General features: G+C 38.1%; 2 protein-coding genes and 1 long non-coding RNA gene across 3 annotated transcripts; all 3 read left to right on the top strand.

Annotated features, from left to right (window-relative positions):
* Positions 1-1,933: 1,933 nt before the first annotated feature.
* LOC125257724 lies at positions 1,934-5,728 on the top strand. The gene is made up of 4 exons (XM_048174376.1): positions 1,934-3,125; positions 3,302-3,416; positions 4,795-4,916; positions 5,576-5,728. Exons 1-4 carry the CDS (start codon positions 2,376-2,378, stop codon positions 5,726-5,728), a joined length of 1,140 nt encoding a protein of 379 aa, XP_048030333.1. The 5' UTR covers positions 1,934-2,375.
* LOC125258198 lies at positions 5,559-7,645 on the top strand. The gene is made up of 3 exons (XM_048175082.1): positions 5,559-6,035; positions 6,154-6,452; positions 6,575-7,645. The coding sequence occupies exons 1-3, from the start codon at positions 5,849-5,851 to the stop codon at positions 6,929-6,931; spliced, it is 843 nt and encodes a 280-aa protein (XP_048031039.1). The 5' UTR covers positions 5,559-5,848; the 3' UTR covers positions 6,932-7,645.
* A 9,268-nt stretch (positions 7,646-16,913) lies between these two features.
* Positions 16,914-18,539, top strand: LOC125258420. Its single transcript, XR_007182611.1, has 3 exons — positions 16,914-17,022; positions 17,385-17,460; positions 18,445-18,539. It is a non-coding gene; the product is annotated as an uncharacterized LOC125258420 (long non-coding RNA).
* The last annotated feature ends 85 nt before the right edge of the window (positions 18,540-18,624 follow it).

The following is an 18,624-nucleotide window of genomic DNA, read 5'->3' as shown; positions in this document are numbered from 1 at the left end:
ATTATTCTGCACCCGGGATGCACATAAGCGGTTTGTGCTGCTGTTTTGAAGCGTTTCATATTATGCTGGTTTTGCGAACTGAAAGATTATTAATAGCCTATTTTGTTCTGTCGTATCTATAGCTTGTTGCCCCATTAAAAATTTGCACAATACATTTAAAATGAATGTCTTTTAATCTTACATTAATATAAATACATATAATTTTTACATATAAATATAAAGCTAATATAAATATATATTTTTTCATTTCGTAATACAAATAGTAATTTTAAACTTTTAACATTTGGATTTTATAAAATTTCTGTGCAAATTTTTTTCAAGAATTAGGCCAGCATAATTTTTGCTGCTGAATTATATACAGGGAGTGCAGAATTATTAGGCAAGTTGATTTTCTGATCATATATTTTTTCCCAAGCACATTTTACCAATTCCAATCCACATCAATCTTAATAACTACTATTAATATTGTTTTTAATCATTTATAAGTGATATATAATTGTTCATGAAGGCTGGAAATGAAAAATGCCTTATATTCAGGTGTGCAGAATTATTAGGCAAGTTTTCTTTTACAGGCAAAATGAGCCAAAAAAGAGATTTAACTCAGACTGAAAAGTCAAAAATTATTAAATACTCATGAGAAGGACGCAATACTAATGCAATACTAGAAATTGCAAAGTTAAAGCATGACCAAGGGACAGCAAAATGCTCATTGGGTCAGCGGGGTCAGACAAAAACAGGTGGAAAAGAAAAGACACATGTTAACTGCAAAATAATTAAGAATTAAGGTGAAGAATTAAGTGTGAAACCATCAGGAACCCTTTAGTCTCCAGCGCCACCATTTTCCAGAGCTGCAACCTACCTGGAGTCTCCAGAAGTGCAAGGTGTTAGGATCTCAGAGACTTAGGTTAGCTAAAGAATCCTAAAAAATGACCTGCACTTGATAAGAATCACAAGCTGAAGTGTTATAAAATACATGAAGACTGGGTTTTAATAGGGCTTATAGACAGACAGCTTGAGAATGACTCCTGATGGACCAGCACCACATCCTCTTGTACCACTGTTTGAAGAATTTATCCAGAATCTGGCAGTAAGGTGTTTGAGTTCACTTTTAGTCCATCTCTTATCCTGAAATGTCTGTCTTGCAGAGATGGACTAAAAATGATCTTCCAAAACTTACTGCCAGATTCTGGAAGATAAATTCTTCAAACAGTGGTACAAGAGGATGTGGTGCTGGTCCTTCAGGAGTCACTCTCAAGCTGTCGGTTTATAAGGCCTATAAAAACCCAGTCTTCATGTATTTTATAACACTTCAGCTTGTGATTCTTATCAAGTGCGGGTCATTTTTTAGGATTCTTTAGCTAACCTAAGTCTCTGAGATCCTGAGACCTTGCACTTCTGGAGACTCCAGGTAGGTTGCAGTTCTGGAAAATGGTGGCGCTGGAGACTAAAGGGTTCCTGATGGTTTCACACATAATTCTTAATTATTTTGCAGTTAACGTGTCTTTTCTTTTCCACCTGTTTTTGTCTGACCCCGCTGACCCAATGAGCATTTTGCTGTCCCTTGGTCATGCTTTAACTTTGCAATTTCTAGTATTGCATTAGTATTGCGTCCTTCTCATGAGTATTTAATAATTTTTGACTTTTCAGTCTGAGTTAAATCTCTTTTTTGGCTCATTTTGCCTGTAAAAGAAAACTTGCCTAATAATTCTGCACACCTGAATATAAGGCATTTTTCATTTCCAGCCTTCATGAACAATTATATATCACTTATAAATGATTAAAAACAATATTAATAGTAGTTATTAAGATTGATGTGGATTGGAATTGGTAAAATGTGCTTGGGAAAAAAATATGATCAGAAAATCAACTTGCCTAATAATTCTGCACTCCCTGTAGTCACCTAGTTTTTATTTATTTATTTATTGGTCATATTATGATTATATAATTTTAATCATTTGTTTTTTTTCTCTATAACAGGGTTCCCGCGGGGTCTTAAAAAGCCTTAAAAGCATTGAATTTATTAATTTGGAAATAATACCTTAAAAAGACTTTAAAAAGTCTTGAATTTTGATGTCTGGGTCTTAAAAATTGTGTTGTATGCAACTTCTCCGTATTGTAATTTTCCTCAAAAGTTTCATTTGTTAACCACGATTATTTTGATTAAATGACGTAGTATAAATAAAGAGTGGCGGAACCAATAATTGAGAACGCAACGCAGCCCCGGGTTCACAGTACAAAATACTGCGAACACGTAATACTGAGAAGCGCGAAAAATCAAAGAAAATCTCAGCGTTCCACAGGAAAGGTTGACTGACGCCGTTATATTTTTAACGTTTGTTTTTACGTTAGCTAGCTACCAATTTCATTCTGAGGTTATGGGGAAATGTAAATTTAATGAAGCGTGGCTGGATAAAAACTCTTTTCGTCGTTGGTTGAAACCAGTGCACAACAACGTTTTTGAGGCTTTTTGCGCCATATGCAAAAAAAGGATTCAGCTAGGTACAATGGGAATGAAGGCATTAGAGTCTCATGCCAAGTCGTCCAAGCACATGAACGCTCTCAATGGACAAAAACAAACTCCTTCCATCGCCTGCGTGTTTCAACCAACTAATGTTAGCCAGCTAGCTGCTAATATGTCTGAAGCGGCAGCAGGAGCTAATGTTAGCCAGCTTGCTGCTAGCGCTGCAGACCCTCCAGCTATGACCGCAACTAGAGTGGATCTGCGCACAGCTTTTGGGTCCACACCAACAATGAAAGCCGAGGTGTTGTGGACTCTAAACACAATCGCGAAACACCAGTCCTACAATGGAAATGAGGGTATCTCAGAGCTTTTCAAGTGCATGTTCCCTGACTCCGACATCGCGAAAACGTTTACTTGCGGTCCCGACAAAACAGCTTACATAGCCAAGTTTGGTTTAGCTATTCACATCAAAGAAGAACTGGTGTCCAAAGTCAACAAATCGCCGTTCGTTCTGATGTTTGATGAGAGTCTCAACGAGACAACGAAAACCAAACAGCTGGATGTGCATGTCCGCTTCTGGAACGAGGGACAGGTTCAGTCCAGATATCTGGGCTCTCAGTTTATGGGACATTCCACTGCACAAGACCTGCTGTCGCATCTCAAAGTAAGGATAATCATTTTTTACTTTAAAAGCTCATCAATTTATATTGATAGACTCAACTTGTGTGCATATACTCTTCTGTAACTGCAATATTACATGACCAATTAGTTATTTCCCTTAACAATATGTGCTCATCCAGTCCTCTTATTTGAGTAATCAGATGCAACCCTTTTTTTCAGGAATGTATGGACAGACTGAACCTCAGGGACTTGGTGTCCATCTCAATGGAGGGGCCCAGTGTGAATTGGAAACTCTTCGACCTTTTCCAGAAAGATCACGCTGAGCAGTATGGAGGTGAGCAGTTTAGAATGCTATTACTGTTTGTGGGTGAGTGTGAATGTGATCTATTAATAATTATAATAATGCATTTTATTTGTAGTGCACTTTACATTGAACAAACAATCTCATAGTGCAGGGCTATTCAATTACAAATTCAGTTGGGCCAGATTTTCAAACCAAGAAGGTTAGCTGGGCCAGTCATTTCAGCGGCGAAGCAGCTCGTGATGACAAATTTTAAAACCAACACAAACAAATTTTTTGAAAAACATAAGGTTTATTCATTGTTTCTCTTTTAAGTTTGCACAGCTCCGGTTGTAAGGTGCAATCAGGGCTTGACATTAACTTTTTTGCTCACCAGCCACTGTGGCTAGTGGTTTTCCAAAGTTACTAGCCACTCAGCATTTTCACTGGCCACAATTTTGATGTCGGTAAATTACATTTTATATGATTAAAGTTGACTTTGTTATACTTAAATTACTTTATTTTGAGTCATTTTACTTGATTTAGAAGATTTAAAACCCTTTCAAACTTTTAAATGCAGATTGACCACCCAAATCAAGACTACATTGTATATCAGCTGGTATGTACAGGTGGGCAAGAGGTGGACAATATGAGCATGGGTCAATATGAGAAATTTTGTTAGGCTATATAAAAGAACAAAGAAGCAAATTACAAAAACAGTAGTAAATTCAAAATAATCTTTTTTTTTTTCAGATACAGTGGGTTTATTTAACAAATAGCCTACATTTATTTAACATTTTCTGTTGTTTGATTAACATTAATGACAGACAGGTATTTAATTGGGCTGCTGAATGCATCGACGTAACTGACGCATATCCAGTTTTTACCACCCCACCTGTTTACGTCCACTTAAGCCATATCCGACTGTATTCACGTGAGATACTCCATACGATGGATATTTAGACATCTGTGTGCACGTGTATTTGACTATTCAGGCGCGAGGAGAACTGATCGCGCGCGCGACAGAGAGAGTGCACGCGAGAGAGCGCTTCTGTTGTGTGTCGTTCAGCGCAATTCCGCCTATCCCTCCTTCACTGGATTTCATTGACAATTTTACGTTTCACTGTTGAGAAAGTCATATTGATAGTAATCTAGGCTACTACCGGCACACTCTGCATTGTTTGTGTGTTGCTAGACTACGTGGTATGAATTTACGTATGAATGCACATTTTTGGCGGGACCACAGGCTGGGCCACTTGGAGGTTGCTTCGGGGCCGCATGTGGCCCGCGGGCCGCCAATTGAATAGCCCTGTCATAGTGCTACAGAGCAAAATTGATGCATGGGTGCAACATATGCAGTACAAAACAATCTCCATGTGATACAAAATATGAATTTGGTTTCTAATATTAAGTTTTGCAACAAAATCTTCAGGTGCTCAGCTCATTTGTGTGGGGAGCTGTGGCCTACACACGCTACACAACGCATTCAAGTGTGGGTTCACCGCATGGCAGCTGGACAAGTTGCTGAAAGCAATGCACACATTGTTAGTGAATGTGAATACCAGCATTATGTTTATACTCTCAAACATTAAATGAGTGTTATTTATTTATTTTACTCGTGCAAGCAGAACTCCTAAAAGAGGTATTATTGAGTCTTAATAAGTGATATCTGGTTGCAAAAATAAAATGAATTTAAAAATACATAAATATGTGAAGGGTAGCCTATATACAGTTATTTTAAACCAATTTATGCTTTAATAACGTTGCTTTTAAGTATTTACAGTAATATATATATAAAAAACATAACAGTAAATAATTTACAATCTTATTGAGCATGAAAATAATAAACATTAAAAATTATATTAACTCTAACAACTTCATGGCAATGAAGCTCAAATCCAGAATTATCAGCCTGCACACTGGTGAAGAAGTTCTGTCATGTGTTATTTATTTACTTTTCCTGCTGTTTTAGGTTTTTGCCTTAGTATCGTTTAAGTATCGGTATCGTGATATTTAAGTTAGGTATCGTATCGAAGTCAAAATTTTGGTATCGTGACAACGCTAGATTGGGCTCAATTGATATGTTTTGACAATGTGGAGTTTGTGGTTAGTATGTGTAAAAAATAGTGGATACATTGTGCATCAAAATCAGACAATTTGATGTCGGTGATTAATGTGCTGCACCGGACATTTTTGTGTTTGTCTTTTGACAGAGTCTACTCAGACGCTTCATAAAGAGAGAAGTCCTCCATGATATCACTGCCCTGCAGCTGACCAAATTGGATGTCACAGACAAGACCATCTGGCTCAGCCCACAAGACATCAGCATTGGTCTAGGTGCAGAGACAGTCCTTAAGGTAGTGTGATGGTTTAAAAAGGTCATTTTACAAATGGTTAGGCTGAACCAGGTCATTGAAGATATGGCTACCTCTCTCTAGAGCATCAAAGGTGCAGAGCTCAGGGTGCTAGAATTCAGGAGAGAGTGCATGCAGGGACTGTGTAGCATCATTAGGAAAGTGCAGGACAAGAGCCCCCTCAAGTATCAGACTGTTAGGCAGATGGTGTGCCTGGATCCATCAGTAATGTACAGAGACCCAGAAAGATGCAGGAAGCACATGAAAGGGCTGGCTCAGAGGTTTCTCCAGGACAAACAGCTAACTGATACTTTTGCAGGTAGGAATAAGAAAGGCAAATCATAGGCTACACATGAATTTATCCTAAACCTGATTGGCCCTATAGCCTAATTATTTATTTTTTTCCCCTGCTTATTTTCTCATCTGTTTTGTCATAGGGGATGTCATACTGCAGCAATTCGACAGTTTCCTATCCTTGGAGAGCCGGAGTGAGGACTTCCTCTCCTTTCCTCCCATGCAGAAGAGGCTGGACATCTTCCTGAGGAGTGCCATGGAACCTTATCCAGAGCTGTGGGGCTTCTGCAAGAAGCTGCTCATCCTTTCCCACGGCCAAGCTACAATTGAACGTGGATTCTCTATCAACAAAGAGGTGGAGTCAGACAATATTCAAGAGGACACTGTGGTCACACGGAGGCTGGTGTGTGACTATATCACACAACACGGAGGTGTTACCCAGGTAAGAATGACCCCTGCCTGGACTAGTAAAATGCTTTTGACTTAAAAGTTGACAGAATCATCATAGTTGGCTTCTTGAGTTTGTCACTGACTCTGGTTCTCTTTTCCCAATCCTATACCTAGGTTCCACTCAGTAAAGCGCTACTCGAGAGTGTAGCAAGAGCTAGGACCAGATATCGTGCCCATCTTGAGACAGAGAGAAAGAAAAGGGAGGCAAAATCCCAGGCTCTTAAGAGGAAAGAGGTAGAGGACTGTCTTCAGGAGCTAAAGGTGAAGAGGAGACGCATACAAGAGGTGTGTGAGGGTCTAGCTAGGGATGCGGACAGGCTGTCTGAGGAGGCTGAAAGGAAGGCAGGAAGCAAGATGGCTGACCTGATCTCCAGGTCCAACCTCCTGCGGAGAGGCCATAAGGAGAAGTTGACGGAACTGGCTGTCCTTGATAAAGAGATTGCTGCCCTGAGTGAAAAGCTTAGGAGTTGACTGTGTTTCTTAATTTAATTTATTGTTGAGTTCTGATTTTCGATGTTTATTGTTCAGGGGTCTCTCAGTTCCCCATATTCCTAGCATGGAATAAGTAGCTAGCTAATGTTAAAAAAACAACTTAACATTGTTTGGCAAACTTTCTTGTGGCCTACTGAAATGTTTTTATTTTTCACACCTGCTTGGCGTATCTTTTACCCATTCCACATTTGAAAAATAAATGAACACAAGTTCAAGGATTTTGTTTTTCTTTGCTGATAGGGACGTGAAATAGGTATTCATTTTTTATATAAATGGTCTTAAAAAGGTCTTAAAAAGACTTGAATTTAACTTGAAGAAACCTGTAGGAACCCTGTATAATAAAGTAGTGTGTTTAGTGCATTCTGGATTGTCAAAGAGTGACCATTAGTTGCACATATACAGATGTATAGATACAGGCCCCCACTAATAAATAAATTCAATAAAGGTAACCTTTTGTACATATTTTTAATGGTTTAAATGTTTAATCTACATGTTTGACCACTTATGAACTACTCATATGAACCACTCATTTAGCCTACTATATACGTGTACGTGACTAATGTGCCCTACCATCACCAATAAATAAATTACTTTTAAAGCACAAAATTGTTTACAAGAGAACAAGTTTCTTCATTGATCTAATCACTTAAATTTTGGTCTCAGAATGCACCAGATTTATGCATTTAAATTTAAAATGTACAAAATTTTCCTCCGGGGGCATGCCCCCTGGAGGGACCGATGTCCACCCACCACAGTCTCACAAAATCCTGTGGGAAACACTGACTGCCCTAATTTTTATATACAATATGTTAGTTCAATAGTATATAACAGTTAGTTCAAACTTTGGCCTGCGGAGGGCAGTAATACACTTAGCAGTGTCTAATAGAGAAGAAGAGAGCTAGTTCAAGATGAGCATTTATGGTTAAAACATATATATAATTTTTATTTTTTTTTGGAAAATGAGCTATGGTTTCTCTAGATAAGACCCTTATTTCTCATCTGGGATCCTGTAGAACGCTTTGAAGCTGCACTGAAACTGTAATTTTGACCTTCAACCATTTGGGCTCCATTGAAGTCCACTATAAGGAGAATAATCCTGGAATGTTTTCATCAAAAACCTTAATTTCTTTTCGCCTGAAGAAAGAAAGACATGAACATCTTGGATGACATGGGGGTGAGTAAATTATCAGGAACCTTTTCACAAAAGGCGGAGCTAAACTGGGGCTCGATGACGCACTGGAGCCCTCGAGCATGGCCACGCCCCTAACACTATATAACTGTCTGACGCACTAGAGTAACCGAGCATGGCACCACCCCTAACGCTACAGCAGCTTGCCCGCTTAATCTCGAGTGTCAATACTGTTAGTTATACAGCCTACATTTTGCTAGCTAGTAATTCCTTCATCACACAAATGCATATTACCTGGTTGCGATAATATACAAAAGAAGCTTTTTCTCCTTATTTAAATTTGATATGAAGAAGGGATGGATTCAATTAGTCTCTGCTGTGATAATTTTACACCGGAGAGTTTTACAAACTTTCATCAGACAACTGGGATTCACTGACAATCTGCTGTTATTGGTGAATGGGGCTGAACAGACTATCTCCCGCCTCGGCCTTCATCCTCCCGTCTCACGGCGCCGTCACCTGTTGACTCGACAACAGTCGGCAGTACATGCCACCAATGAGTGTATGTTGCCTTGTGTGCTTAATTAGTAGGTGGTCCACAGTAACTCTACTAAATTTTGCAACCCTCTAACGTGATTCTTTTGTTTATATGCATCAGTGAGTTTGACTGATTAGACAAATATGTTGAGGCGGCAGCTCTCGCGAGTGGGTGTGGTTTCAGCGCCGACAGCGGACACGCCCCATCGTTTGAGAGCAGAGAATACTGCTAATTTTTTCAAGATTTTGATAATTTATTTAATTTACTTGCCGTTTTTTTTAATCATTCAAATTTGGCTGGGTGGTTAATAACACATTTTACTGTGCTGTGACATACTCAGAACACAGACTTTAATAGGGCTTTACAGGACTTTAAGCTTGACGTCGACTAGTCGCTGGTCCTATAGAGGGCGCAGCAGCATAAGAAATCTTTGATGTTCACATTTACGCTTCGTTTCCAAAATGGTTACGTTGCTACAGCCTTCATATTGTAACCGTATCAAAGAACCTAAAAAAAATATGAAAATAGATATTCCCAAACATTTAATATAGGCTATAGGGAATTGCACACAACACATATGGATTTGTTTTTAATTTTGTTTTTTAATGACCCGCCCCGCAAATAAAGTGACAATTTCTTATCCCGCCCCAACCCGACCTGCGGGGTTCGCGGGTTATGAGACGACTTGCGCATCACTAACCTACAACTGGAGAAGGTTAACAGATGACTGTCATGCTATGAACCTGACATGACTAATGGATAAAATTCAAGATCTTGAATCTGCTCAAAGTACACCCAAATATGTTGGATGAAATAATGAAGTTGTGTCAACAACTATGTTCTTGCAACTTCTTTGAGAGTCCCATATAAATATATAATGTATGGATAATCTCATGTACTGGTAATGTGGTTTAAGAGGTACATTGTCCTAATGAATTCTCCTCCTTTTTGCAGGTCTAAGTCAGCCACAGTGGATACAGTGAAGCCACAAACACAGTTCATAGTTCTTGTATTTCTATTACACATTAAATAATAAAAAATATCATGTTAATAATTTTTGTCAGATGTTTATTTCCAGCTGGGTTTAGTAAAAAAGATGGTCTTGATCCAAGTATAATTTTGATTTCAGTTTCATGTTCTTGATTCTTTGCAAAACACAACCTGAACAGTTAGCTATTGAAAAGTTGGTGTGCAGTTTATATCAATTAAATTATATATTCTTGAGGGGTTTTTTTAAGCCACAAGGAGAAAACCAGTGTATAATTGTAGTAATAATTTAAATTACTTAATTAATCAATGGCCTAATTAACAGCTACCAGTTAAACATACAAATCAGAACCAATACAAAAACTGCAATGGAAACCATTAAATATGTGCAAATAAAGACCAATACAAATTTGTAATGGAACTATTAGAACCAATACAAAAACTGTAATGGAAACCATTAAATATTTGCAAATAAAGACCAATGCAAATTTATAATGGAACCATTAGAACCAATACAAAAACTGCAATGGAAACCATTAAATATTTGCAAATAAAGACCAATGCAAATTTATAATGGAACCATTAGAACCAATACAAAAACTGCAATGGGAAGAACCATTATGTGCAAATAAAGACCAATACAAATTTGTAATGGAACCATTAGAACCAATACAAAAACTGCAATGGGAACCATTAAATATATTTGCAAATAAAAACCAATACAAATTTATAATGGAACCATTAGAACCAATACGAAAACTACAATGGGAACCATTAAATATTTGCAAATAAATACCAATACAAATCTGTAATGGAAACCAATACAAACCAATAAATCCTAATGGAATGTGCCCAAAACACACTACGTAATGGAAACCATTTTGTAATGGTTTTAATGGTTAATGGCTGATGGTTTGTAATGGTTTTGTAGTGGAAACCATTAGGATTTCTGTAATGGTTTCTATTTTTTTTTTAAGCAGGGGAGGTGGACTGAAGAAAAAACCTCAAAGTGGATGGCATTTGTACGAGAAAATGGTGCATAAAGTTGCAGGTAATTTTTGATTTTTTTTTAATTATAAATCACACATTGATATTAAACGGAGAATACATTTTAAATGATCGCTAAACTGCATGAACCATTGATTTACCAAACAACTGGTCAGGGTAACGTTAGCCCAGCTTACTAGCTCGGTTAGTTGAGCAGAAATTAACCGTTTACGTTTTTTAAATTTCTCTATTACTGCATAATTGTGTGCGTTGTATGTTCATATTTAACAGCTAACGTTAACTACGAGTAGATTATTAGACTGAAGTGCATAATTCTATGATCTTTAAATGTTTATGTGAGAATAATATCTTTAAAAAGTATTATTTTAGCGGCCAGACACATGTAGTGGAGAAATAAAAATGCATGACTGTTAACTACACTGTGTTTCACAGACAGGCCTCAGCCAGGATTAGGCCTTAGTTCAATATGAATATTTAAGTAGTTTTTATGAACGTACACTAGAGAGAGAGAGAAAAAAAAAAAAACATGTGTGCATCTTGAGACGGAACAATGGCTTAGATATGATTTAAGATATATCAGTACAAGTGTCTTTCAGTTAAAACAGCTCAAACATGCATTTTAGTCTAGGGCTAGCTTAAAGTGCATATTGCAGGTTAAACATTTTTTTTCGAGATGAATATATAACCTTGTACAAAAATACCATATAAAAAGGTACTGCAGGGTTTAAAAATGTTTTGCAGGACATAAGGACATGAATTTAGTAGATAAAGTGACGGTCTCTGTAAAAACCGCTTTTTTTTTCAGGAGTCGATCGCCGAGCTCTGTGTTGACTCAGTGCAGAGTAGGCTGGTATTCAGTGACAGCGGTCGTGAATCAGTGTGCTTTCTGTAGTTTTTGTATTCTATTTATCATCGTCATGGTAAATTATTGTGTTTGTGGAGGTTGCACAAACTCCAGCCTGTCAGGACATCGAGACCAGAGGTTTAATAACAAGAAAAAGGACGCTGCTATCTTCCGTGCCGGGGTGTGTTTTGTGCAGGTGAAGAGAAGGGACTTCACTTCTGCATCTGCTTCGAAAAACGCGTTCATTATAGACCGGATGATTATCATCCTGGCGATATGATGGAGTTCAACATTGTAATACTACTGTAAATAATGATATTAAATGAATAAACTTACACACGCAAAGCTTCTTCACCGTTTTTACTTGAATCAGTTTCAACACTGATGAATACAAAGTATGTACACATGCATACAGTCTCACACTTACACAAAACCGGTTTTGAATTATGTGCTGGTAATGTAAATACTCCAATTTCATTCATGTCATACTGTAAACGTATACATTCAAGTTCAAACTACATAATCATGGCGTCATATACATCCTCACACTATCAGTGAATGGGCACGGAATAAACTCATAACCAGTGTTAGGTATAGTTACTTTGGAAAGTAGTTAGTTAGGTTACAACGTTACCATCAATTAAAAGTAATCAGTTATGATACAGCGTTACCTATTCATAAAAGTAACGCGTTAGAGTACTCATGCGTTACCAAAAATTAAAAGCCGTTTGCAGCGGCTCACACATGACAGACACAGCCCCCGGCCCCTTTAAATGCACCTAGAAGTCGCGACTCCCGATAATGAATAACGTCAGTCATCCGACTAAATTAACACTGCAGGATAACAATAACAGGAAAGACAGTCAGCAATAGGCTATTCCACATGGCGTTTTATTTATTTATTATCACAGAACATATTATTAATCAAAATTCGCACCTACCCAGCCCAGGTAGCCTAGGCTACTGTATATTATGAGCACCACAAGATAACTCCTGATTTTTCTTTAACTTTAAATAATGCAGTTATCAAAGTACAAGTATGCTTACTTGTAAACACAACCTTAAACAGGCTTGCAGATTTAAATCCATTTAGAAATGATGAACAACCAGCCAGCCAACGATCTAACAGAAATTAACAGCTGCCTGTCAAACAAAAATGATAACAAACCGAATTAAATCCTTCACTGCCACACAGGCAAATGACAAATCGTTTAATAGCCGAACTAATTATTATTAAAGTGTCACTCACAGTCACAAGCCTAAATTCGCTTTAGCACAGTCCTCTTACATTTACTCTTCAAAGTAGTGATTAAAACGTAGCAGAAGCAGATTTTTTATCTTTTCTAGTCTCATCTTTTATCCAGCGCAGTTTGAATTTAGGAATGGTCACTGCAGCCAGCAGGGCCTCCTTGCTGTCCAGCGTGGATGCAAAGCGTGTCTTTATGGCCTGCAAGATACAGGCAGGCATTAGAGATGCGTGGATGGAAATTAAGTTATTCTACCTCAAAATATCAGCAGTGAACTCCGTCTCCGATCGGCGCACATGGACAAAAATAAATAAATTATTTAAATAAATAAATAGCCTAAATTAAACGCACTTCGGCAAACCTGACCGTATAATATTTTAATTGTAACCTATAATAGAAAACTCATTTTGGCACATCATTTAGGCTTTTTCGTTGGTGCACCATCAGCTATGCCTACAAAAGACGGATGAAATTTAATATTAATAATTGATCCATGTCGGTATACACAGCCTAATATTTTACACGTAGGCTATAATTAAAAAAATAGCCTACAAAATCAAGATAGCCTATTTACTTTTTATTTATTAAATCCATCCAGGAAATTGGTTAATGAAACATGGATTAAAATTAAGATACAATTAATACAAAACGAAATTCGCTTTAAAGAAAGGCTTTGTGCTTTCTTTTTGAGGTCTCTGTGAAAGTTTGAAAGACTTTTAGTGCCGCGGCGCTTTCAGGGTGGTCGCGTCCGTAATGGAGAAGAACTGTCACGTAACATTGTTTTTTCCTCATAAATGACAAAATAGGCCTACTTTAAAAAAAAAAAAAAAAGACAAACCATAATTATTTTTTTTTTTAAAGGATGGAATTTATAGCGTTTTGGGGAAAAATGGATGGATGACCTTCTATTGCCTTTGTTAATTCTCATTTTTTGAGTTTGTCACGTAAAAAATATTTTAGTAAAGCTTGGTAAGAAATGAGCAAAAACAAAAAAAACAGACGAACAAACAATTTTACCTCAACTATAACATCAGGCAGGCCAGATGTCATCCGGGAGAGATTGTCTTTTAAATCCAGTGTTTTTGCCATCAGGGCCTCCAGTGTCGGCAAGATCGTTCCATAAAAACAGTTTTCCTCCCCTTGAAGAATATCCAGGGCCATGGCCAGCGGTTTGAGAATCACGCAGTACTCTTTAATAAACTGGTACTCCCTGTCAGTAATGCACCTGATGCCCAGCTGGGTGCACAAGTTGTGCAGGTCAGTGATGGGGATGTCCATGACCCTGCACAAAGCCTCATAAAAAGAGTTCCATCTAGTCGTCGTGGGAACCAGCAGCTTTCTCCTGCTGAATTGTTCCACAGTTTCTGATGCATATGCTGATCTGCTCGCTTTGGTCCAGAGTGCCGAACATTTAGCAGTAGCACTCCTGTATACTGCTCTTGTGCCACTGTTGGAAGACAGCCATTTTTCTATGTCAGTGGTGGATATCAGATTCAGCGTATGAGACGCGCATCTGTGGTGAGGAGGGAGACTGATCATGCCATCACCATCAGAGCTTGACAGCACATTGTTTATATCCTCGAAAGTGACACTTTCACTCCGATCTTCCTCCTCCTCTGAGTCCGAGGCCGTTTTGTGAAACACCTGGAACGCCTTTACAAAATTAGATCCATTGTCAGTGACAGTGGCTGTCACTTTCCCACCAAGGCCATATGACGTATGAATTTGCTCGATCTCTCCTGCAACTACATCATACGTGTGCCGTCCTCTCACCCGCCTACATGCGATTGCAGCTTTCCCCCGCTTCAGAGTGGATGGATGTATCCAGTGTGCCGTCATTCCCATGAAGCTCTTATTATTAGCTGTCCACAAATCTGCCGTGGTAGAAACAAAGTCCAGTTCTTCAAACGTTTTTTTCAGTTCTTTCTCCATGTCTATGTAGGATTTTTCCAGATAGCTTGCAAATGTTTTGCGGTCAGGCACTGTTCCCTCTGTGTTACGTGTAGTTGGGATTTTACTGATTAATCTACGGAAAGATGGAGACTCCACAGTTGTAATTGGAAGCATCTCCTCGACTACCGGCCACAAGTTTGTGAACCTCACTGATGGGGACTGTTTTAGCGGAGTTAAAACTCAAACGCTGTTGCTTTGGAGCTGGTGCACCACCGTCGTCCTCCTCAGCAGGCTTTGCTACCAGAGTGCTAGATTGGTGTTTGGATGCGAGATGTTTTTTTTAAATTTGAGGTAGAATTTTTGGCGGTCGACAGAAGCTTTTCACCAACGCAGAGTGTGCATTTTACCGTTATGTTCTTTTCTTTTTCGTTGACAAATTGAAAATAATGTGCGTACTTCGATAAACCAAACGCTGTCCTCTCTGCCATCTTGCCGGGAGTTTGAAAAAAAAAAACCCCACACACACAGGGTCAGGCGCAGGGCACAGACAGACATATCACAGCCATTGACTACGATCACAGAGCTTCGGCTCCGCTGATACATCCGCAGGTGGCACAGTAGACCTAGGCCTACTGTCTGACAAAAAGCAGGCTGCAGTCGGGATTTTCCTTTCCTTAAAATAACGGATTACTTTTTTTTAAAAATAACGAAGTTACTGATTACTTACGCACGAAACTAACGCGTTAAGTTACACATTTCAGGAAAAAAGTAATTAGAGTACTCTAACGTTACCCACAACACTGCTCATAACACAGAATTAATGAATAAAGGATAACATTACATGAAACACATAAACTACTACGTTCGGCCGCCGGCGGGAGACATGATTACGGATCCATCAGAGATGCAGCTTGATGAGCACGTGAATTGTGCACCGTAAATCTTTATTATTATTATTTTATTATTTCATTTGCTAACTACCAAATCAGTCGTGATGAGAAACCGCTATATCACGTAACTTTAGTGTGGACGGATATTAACGCGTGTGACATAGGCCTGATCAAGGTTTATCAGATTCTGTTATTAGTAATCAATAACGTTACTCCTAGATGACCAATAGCTTTGCTATTGCCTGATTCATGATAATAATCTGTACAATATTGTGATCTGAGCACATATCGTTAGCTAAGCTAACATCGGTCGCTGCCCTGTTCTCCACTGATTCTCCTCACTCAATTTGTCTCTTTTGACCGTTATTCTGTCTAATCCTGGCCTGTCCCTGCTCTCTTGACCACATAGCAGGCTAATTGTATGGCTGTGGTTTGTGATACGAGTGTGAATAAACATTTACAATTTCCTCAGCGTCCGAACTGTCATTGCGATCCATTGTTTTCCTATTGTTTATATTGATTGCGCTCCCTTGAGTTACGTCACTTCCGATTTGGCATTTTTCAGATGCGGAAGTAAAATTCTCTCACAAAAAACGACTCCAGAAGCCTATGTAGCATATTTTTCCTTTTTTTTTTTCAAGAAAATCTATTTAATACATTATTTTTCTATACATTGAGTCACTGAAGCTCTAACCTGCAATATGCCCTTTAAGCCTTGTCTGTGAAACCAGAGGTGTTTAAAAAATATAATAGCCCTAGTTGTAACTTTTGCTTTAGATTCTACACTTTGTATTCCCCTTTTTTCCCCACAGAGACAGTCCACCCTAGAAAAACCAACAAGGACACAACATCAGTCCAGTCTAAAACTACTTGGGTAAAGTTGGTTTTATATTCGCACATTCAGACATCAGTATTCAATAGCCTTGTTAATCACACTACATTGGACATTCAGTGGACATTCACAAGTAAATATTCTTTTAAAACAATACTTGCCTATTTTGATTGACTGTGAAAAATGTTGTAAGTTGACAATCGTTGGTTGTCAATATCATGTCGCTGCTTAAAATTCGCAAACATTAATTTATTGCACATTTATTGGAAAGTCTGAATTTATCAGAAGTCCGAATGTGCTAATATAAAACCAACTTTACCCAAGTTCCAAAACTTCTGAGCAAAAGAAAATGCGGGCCAAGCTTTTTAAGAATATGGAAGTTGTTCTGGCGGAGGCGGATGTTTAACTTTATATCTTGTTAAGCATAATTATTACTATTATTTATTAATAAGAGTAGTAATAGTATAGAAAATATGTGATGCAAAGCTAAATTGTATCAGGCCCCCTAAACACTTTTTGTTAAAGCAATGTTCTATTTATTAATATAACTTTAATATTAATTCATGTTTGCCTTTCCTCACAGCTTGAAATTCACCCGGGCTCAGGAGTTTGTGTTGTGGTCATGCAAACAGCCCCACTGCCATGGATGTTTCTTCTTGGAGTATTTGAAATTGACAGTTTTGCTAAAGAGCAATCTCAGAGGTATGTAATTGGTCATTGTGTGTGCATGTGTCTGTATAATTATTATTATTTATTGGTAATTATGTAGATTGAACTTAATATCTGAAGTCTTTGAGTAAGGGGTCAAAAAAAAAAAAAAAAAAAAAAAAAAAAAACTGTTCTATTATAGTAATTCTGGCATATTTACAGATATATGTACACACATTTACATTAAAATATGATGATTTATAAATAATTTGAGTTGTACTATTTACATTGTCACCATTTTACTTAAGCAGGCTGTCCAAGAATTAAGTTGAAAAATGTATTTTATGGTTGAGTAGTTAGATAGGAGTGGAGTGAGTTCTGATTTTGTTCTAAACTGTTATGTTGCTCTTTCTTAGGTGGCAAGTCTAAAAAAAGCAAGCCCTGGGGAAACAAAAGAGGCCTTGGACAGAACAAAAATTGATGCAATAATGAGTATGTATATTACTTTTTTAATTAGGCTCATTTTTTAAAACTGTTGAACCAAATGTGACAGTAAAACCATGAGAATTTATCAGTGTCATCTTGGTGTATCAGTGTGATGACACTTAGGCCCAATCCAATTTCTATCCCTACCCCTTCATTTTGTGTGTTCACATGAAGGGGTAGGGGTGTCTCGATTCTCTTTTGGCTGGAGTGGTAGAGGTAAGGGAAAGGGCCAGATAGCCCTTCAAACAAAGATTTTTGAGGACCACACTTCAAACGAAGGGATATGAGAAATTTCCCTGCATACACCGACTACCGTGCTGCTAGAATGCATGTAGTGATATTTCCACTCAGGATCGATCACTTATGTGTAACCTGGCTGCCAGTTTCTCCGTAGCTTGCTAAACGTGCTCTTTGAATGATGTGAACACATCTCGTATCGTCTGTAAACTCTTGCATTACCAAGGCAATAACTAACTCATTTGTATTACTTTGCAAAGAGCTCCGTTATCGCAGCGCCACAGTAGAAAATGAAACCATATCCATACCGGCCGACTTGGCACGAAATGCAATGGTTAAACAAACAGCTTGGCCCTATGGAAAAGCAGCTTTACCAGTCTTGGGAAACTCGAAGGCTCATACGTTTTCTAACTGATTCTGAACTTGATTTCTGTTGATATGCGCACTTCATTGCTGTTCATACTGGTTAAACGTTACAGGACACTAATAAAAGAAACTATGATGACGTGTAGTAGTGGTTTCCCATTTCTTAGGGGAATATATTCACCCCTACACCTTGCCACTCTGTTTCAAGGGGAAGGGTGAAGGGGTATAAAGTAGAATTGGGATTACACCTGGTTCTGAAAAATGCCTAAAATTTATCTACTTAACGAAGTATGCCGTGTTCATTTAATGTGTTTTAGGGGATTATAATTTGGATGTCCTTAGATAAATGTTGTAAAACTAAAAGACATTTCTTTGTCTTTTTTACAGATGCAGTGATCCAGAGATCTCCTGGAACCACCAGGGGCCAACTAAGGGTCGCTATTAATCAAAAGGTCACTGAGCTGCGGACATCCAAAAAGACTCTAAAACTTAAAAAATGAACAGCATGCATCATATACCTGGGGCCTGTACCATGAAGGAAGTTTAACAAACTCAGTGTTATAGGAT

This window comes from Megalobrama amblycephala, linkage group LG22 (genome assembly GCF_018812025.1).
Source record: "Megalobrama amblycephala isolate DHTTF-2021 linkage group LG22, ASM1881202v1, whole genome shotgun sequence".
Classification (NCBI taxonomy): domain Eukaryota; kingdom Metazoa; phylum Chordata; class Actinopteri; order Cypriniformes; family Xenocyprididae; genus Megalobrama; species Megalobrama amblycephala.
This window is presented reverse-complemented; position numbering and strand designations above follow the sequence as displayed.

Coding starts and splice junctions, on each gene's coding strand:
- LOC125257724 (XM_048174376.1), top strand. CDS start 2,376: ATGGGGAAATGTAAATTTAATGAAGCGTGGCTGGATAAAAACTCTTTT. Junction 3,126..3,301: donor ACCTGCTGTCGCATCTCAAA/GTAAGGATAATC, acceptor CCTTTTTTTCAG/GAATGTATGGACAGACTGAA. Junction 3,417..4,794: donor TCACGCTGAGCAGTATGGAG/GTGAGCAGTTTA, acceptor CAAAATCTTCAG/GTGCTCAGCTCATTTGTGTG.
- LOC125258198 (XM_048175082.1), top strand. CDS start 5,849: ATGCAGGGACTGTGTAGCATCATTAGGAAAGTGCAGGACAAGAGCCCC. Junction 6,036..6,153: donor GCTAACTGATACTTTTGCAG/GTAGGAATAAGA, acceptor GTTTTGTCATAG/GGGATGTCATACTGCAGCAA. Junction 6,453..6,574: donor AACACGGAGGTGTTACCCAG/GTAAGAATGACC, acceptor TCCTATACCTAG/GTTCCACTCAGTAAAGCGCT.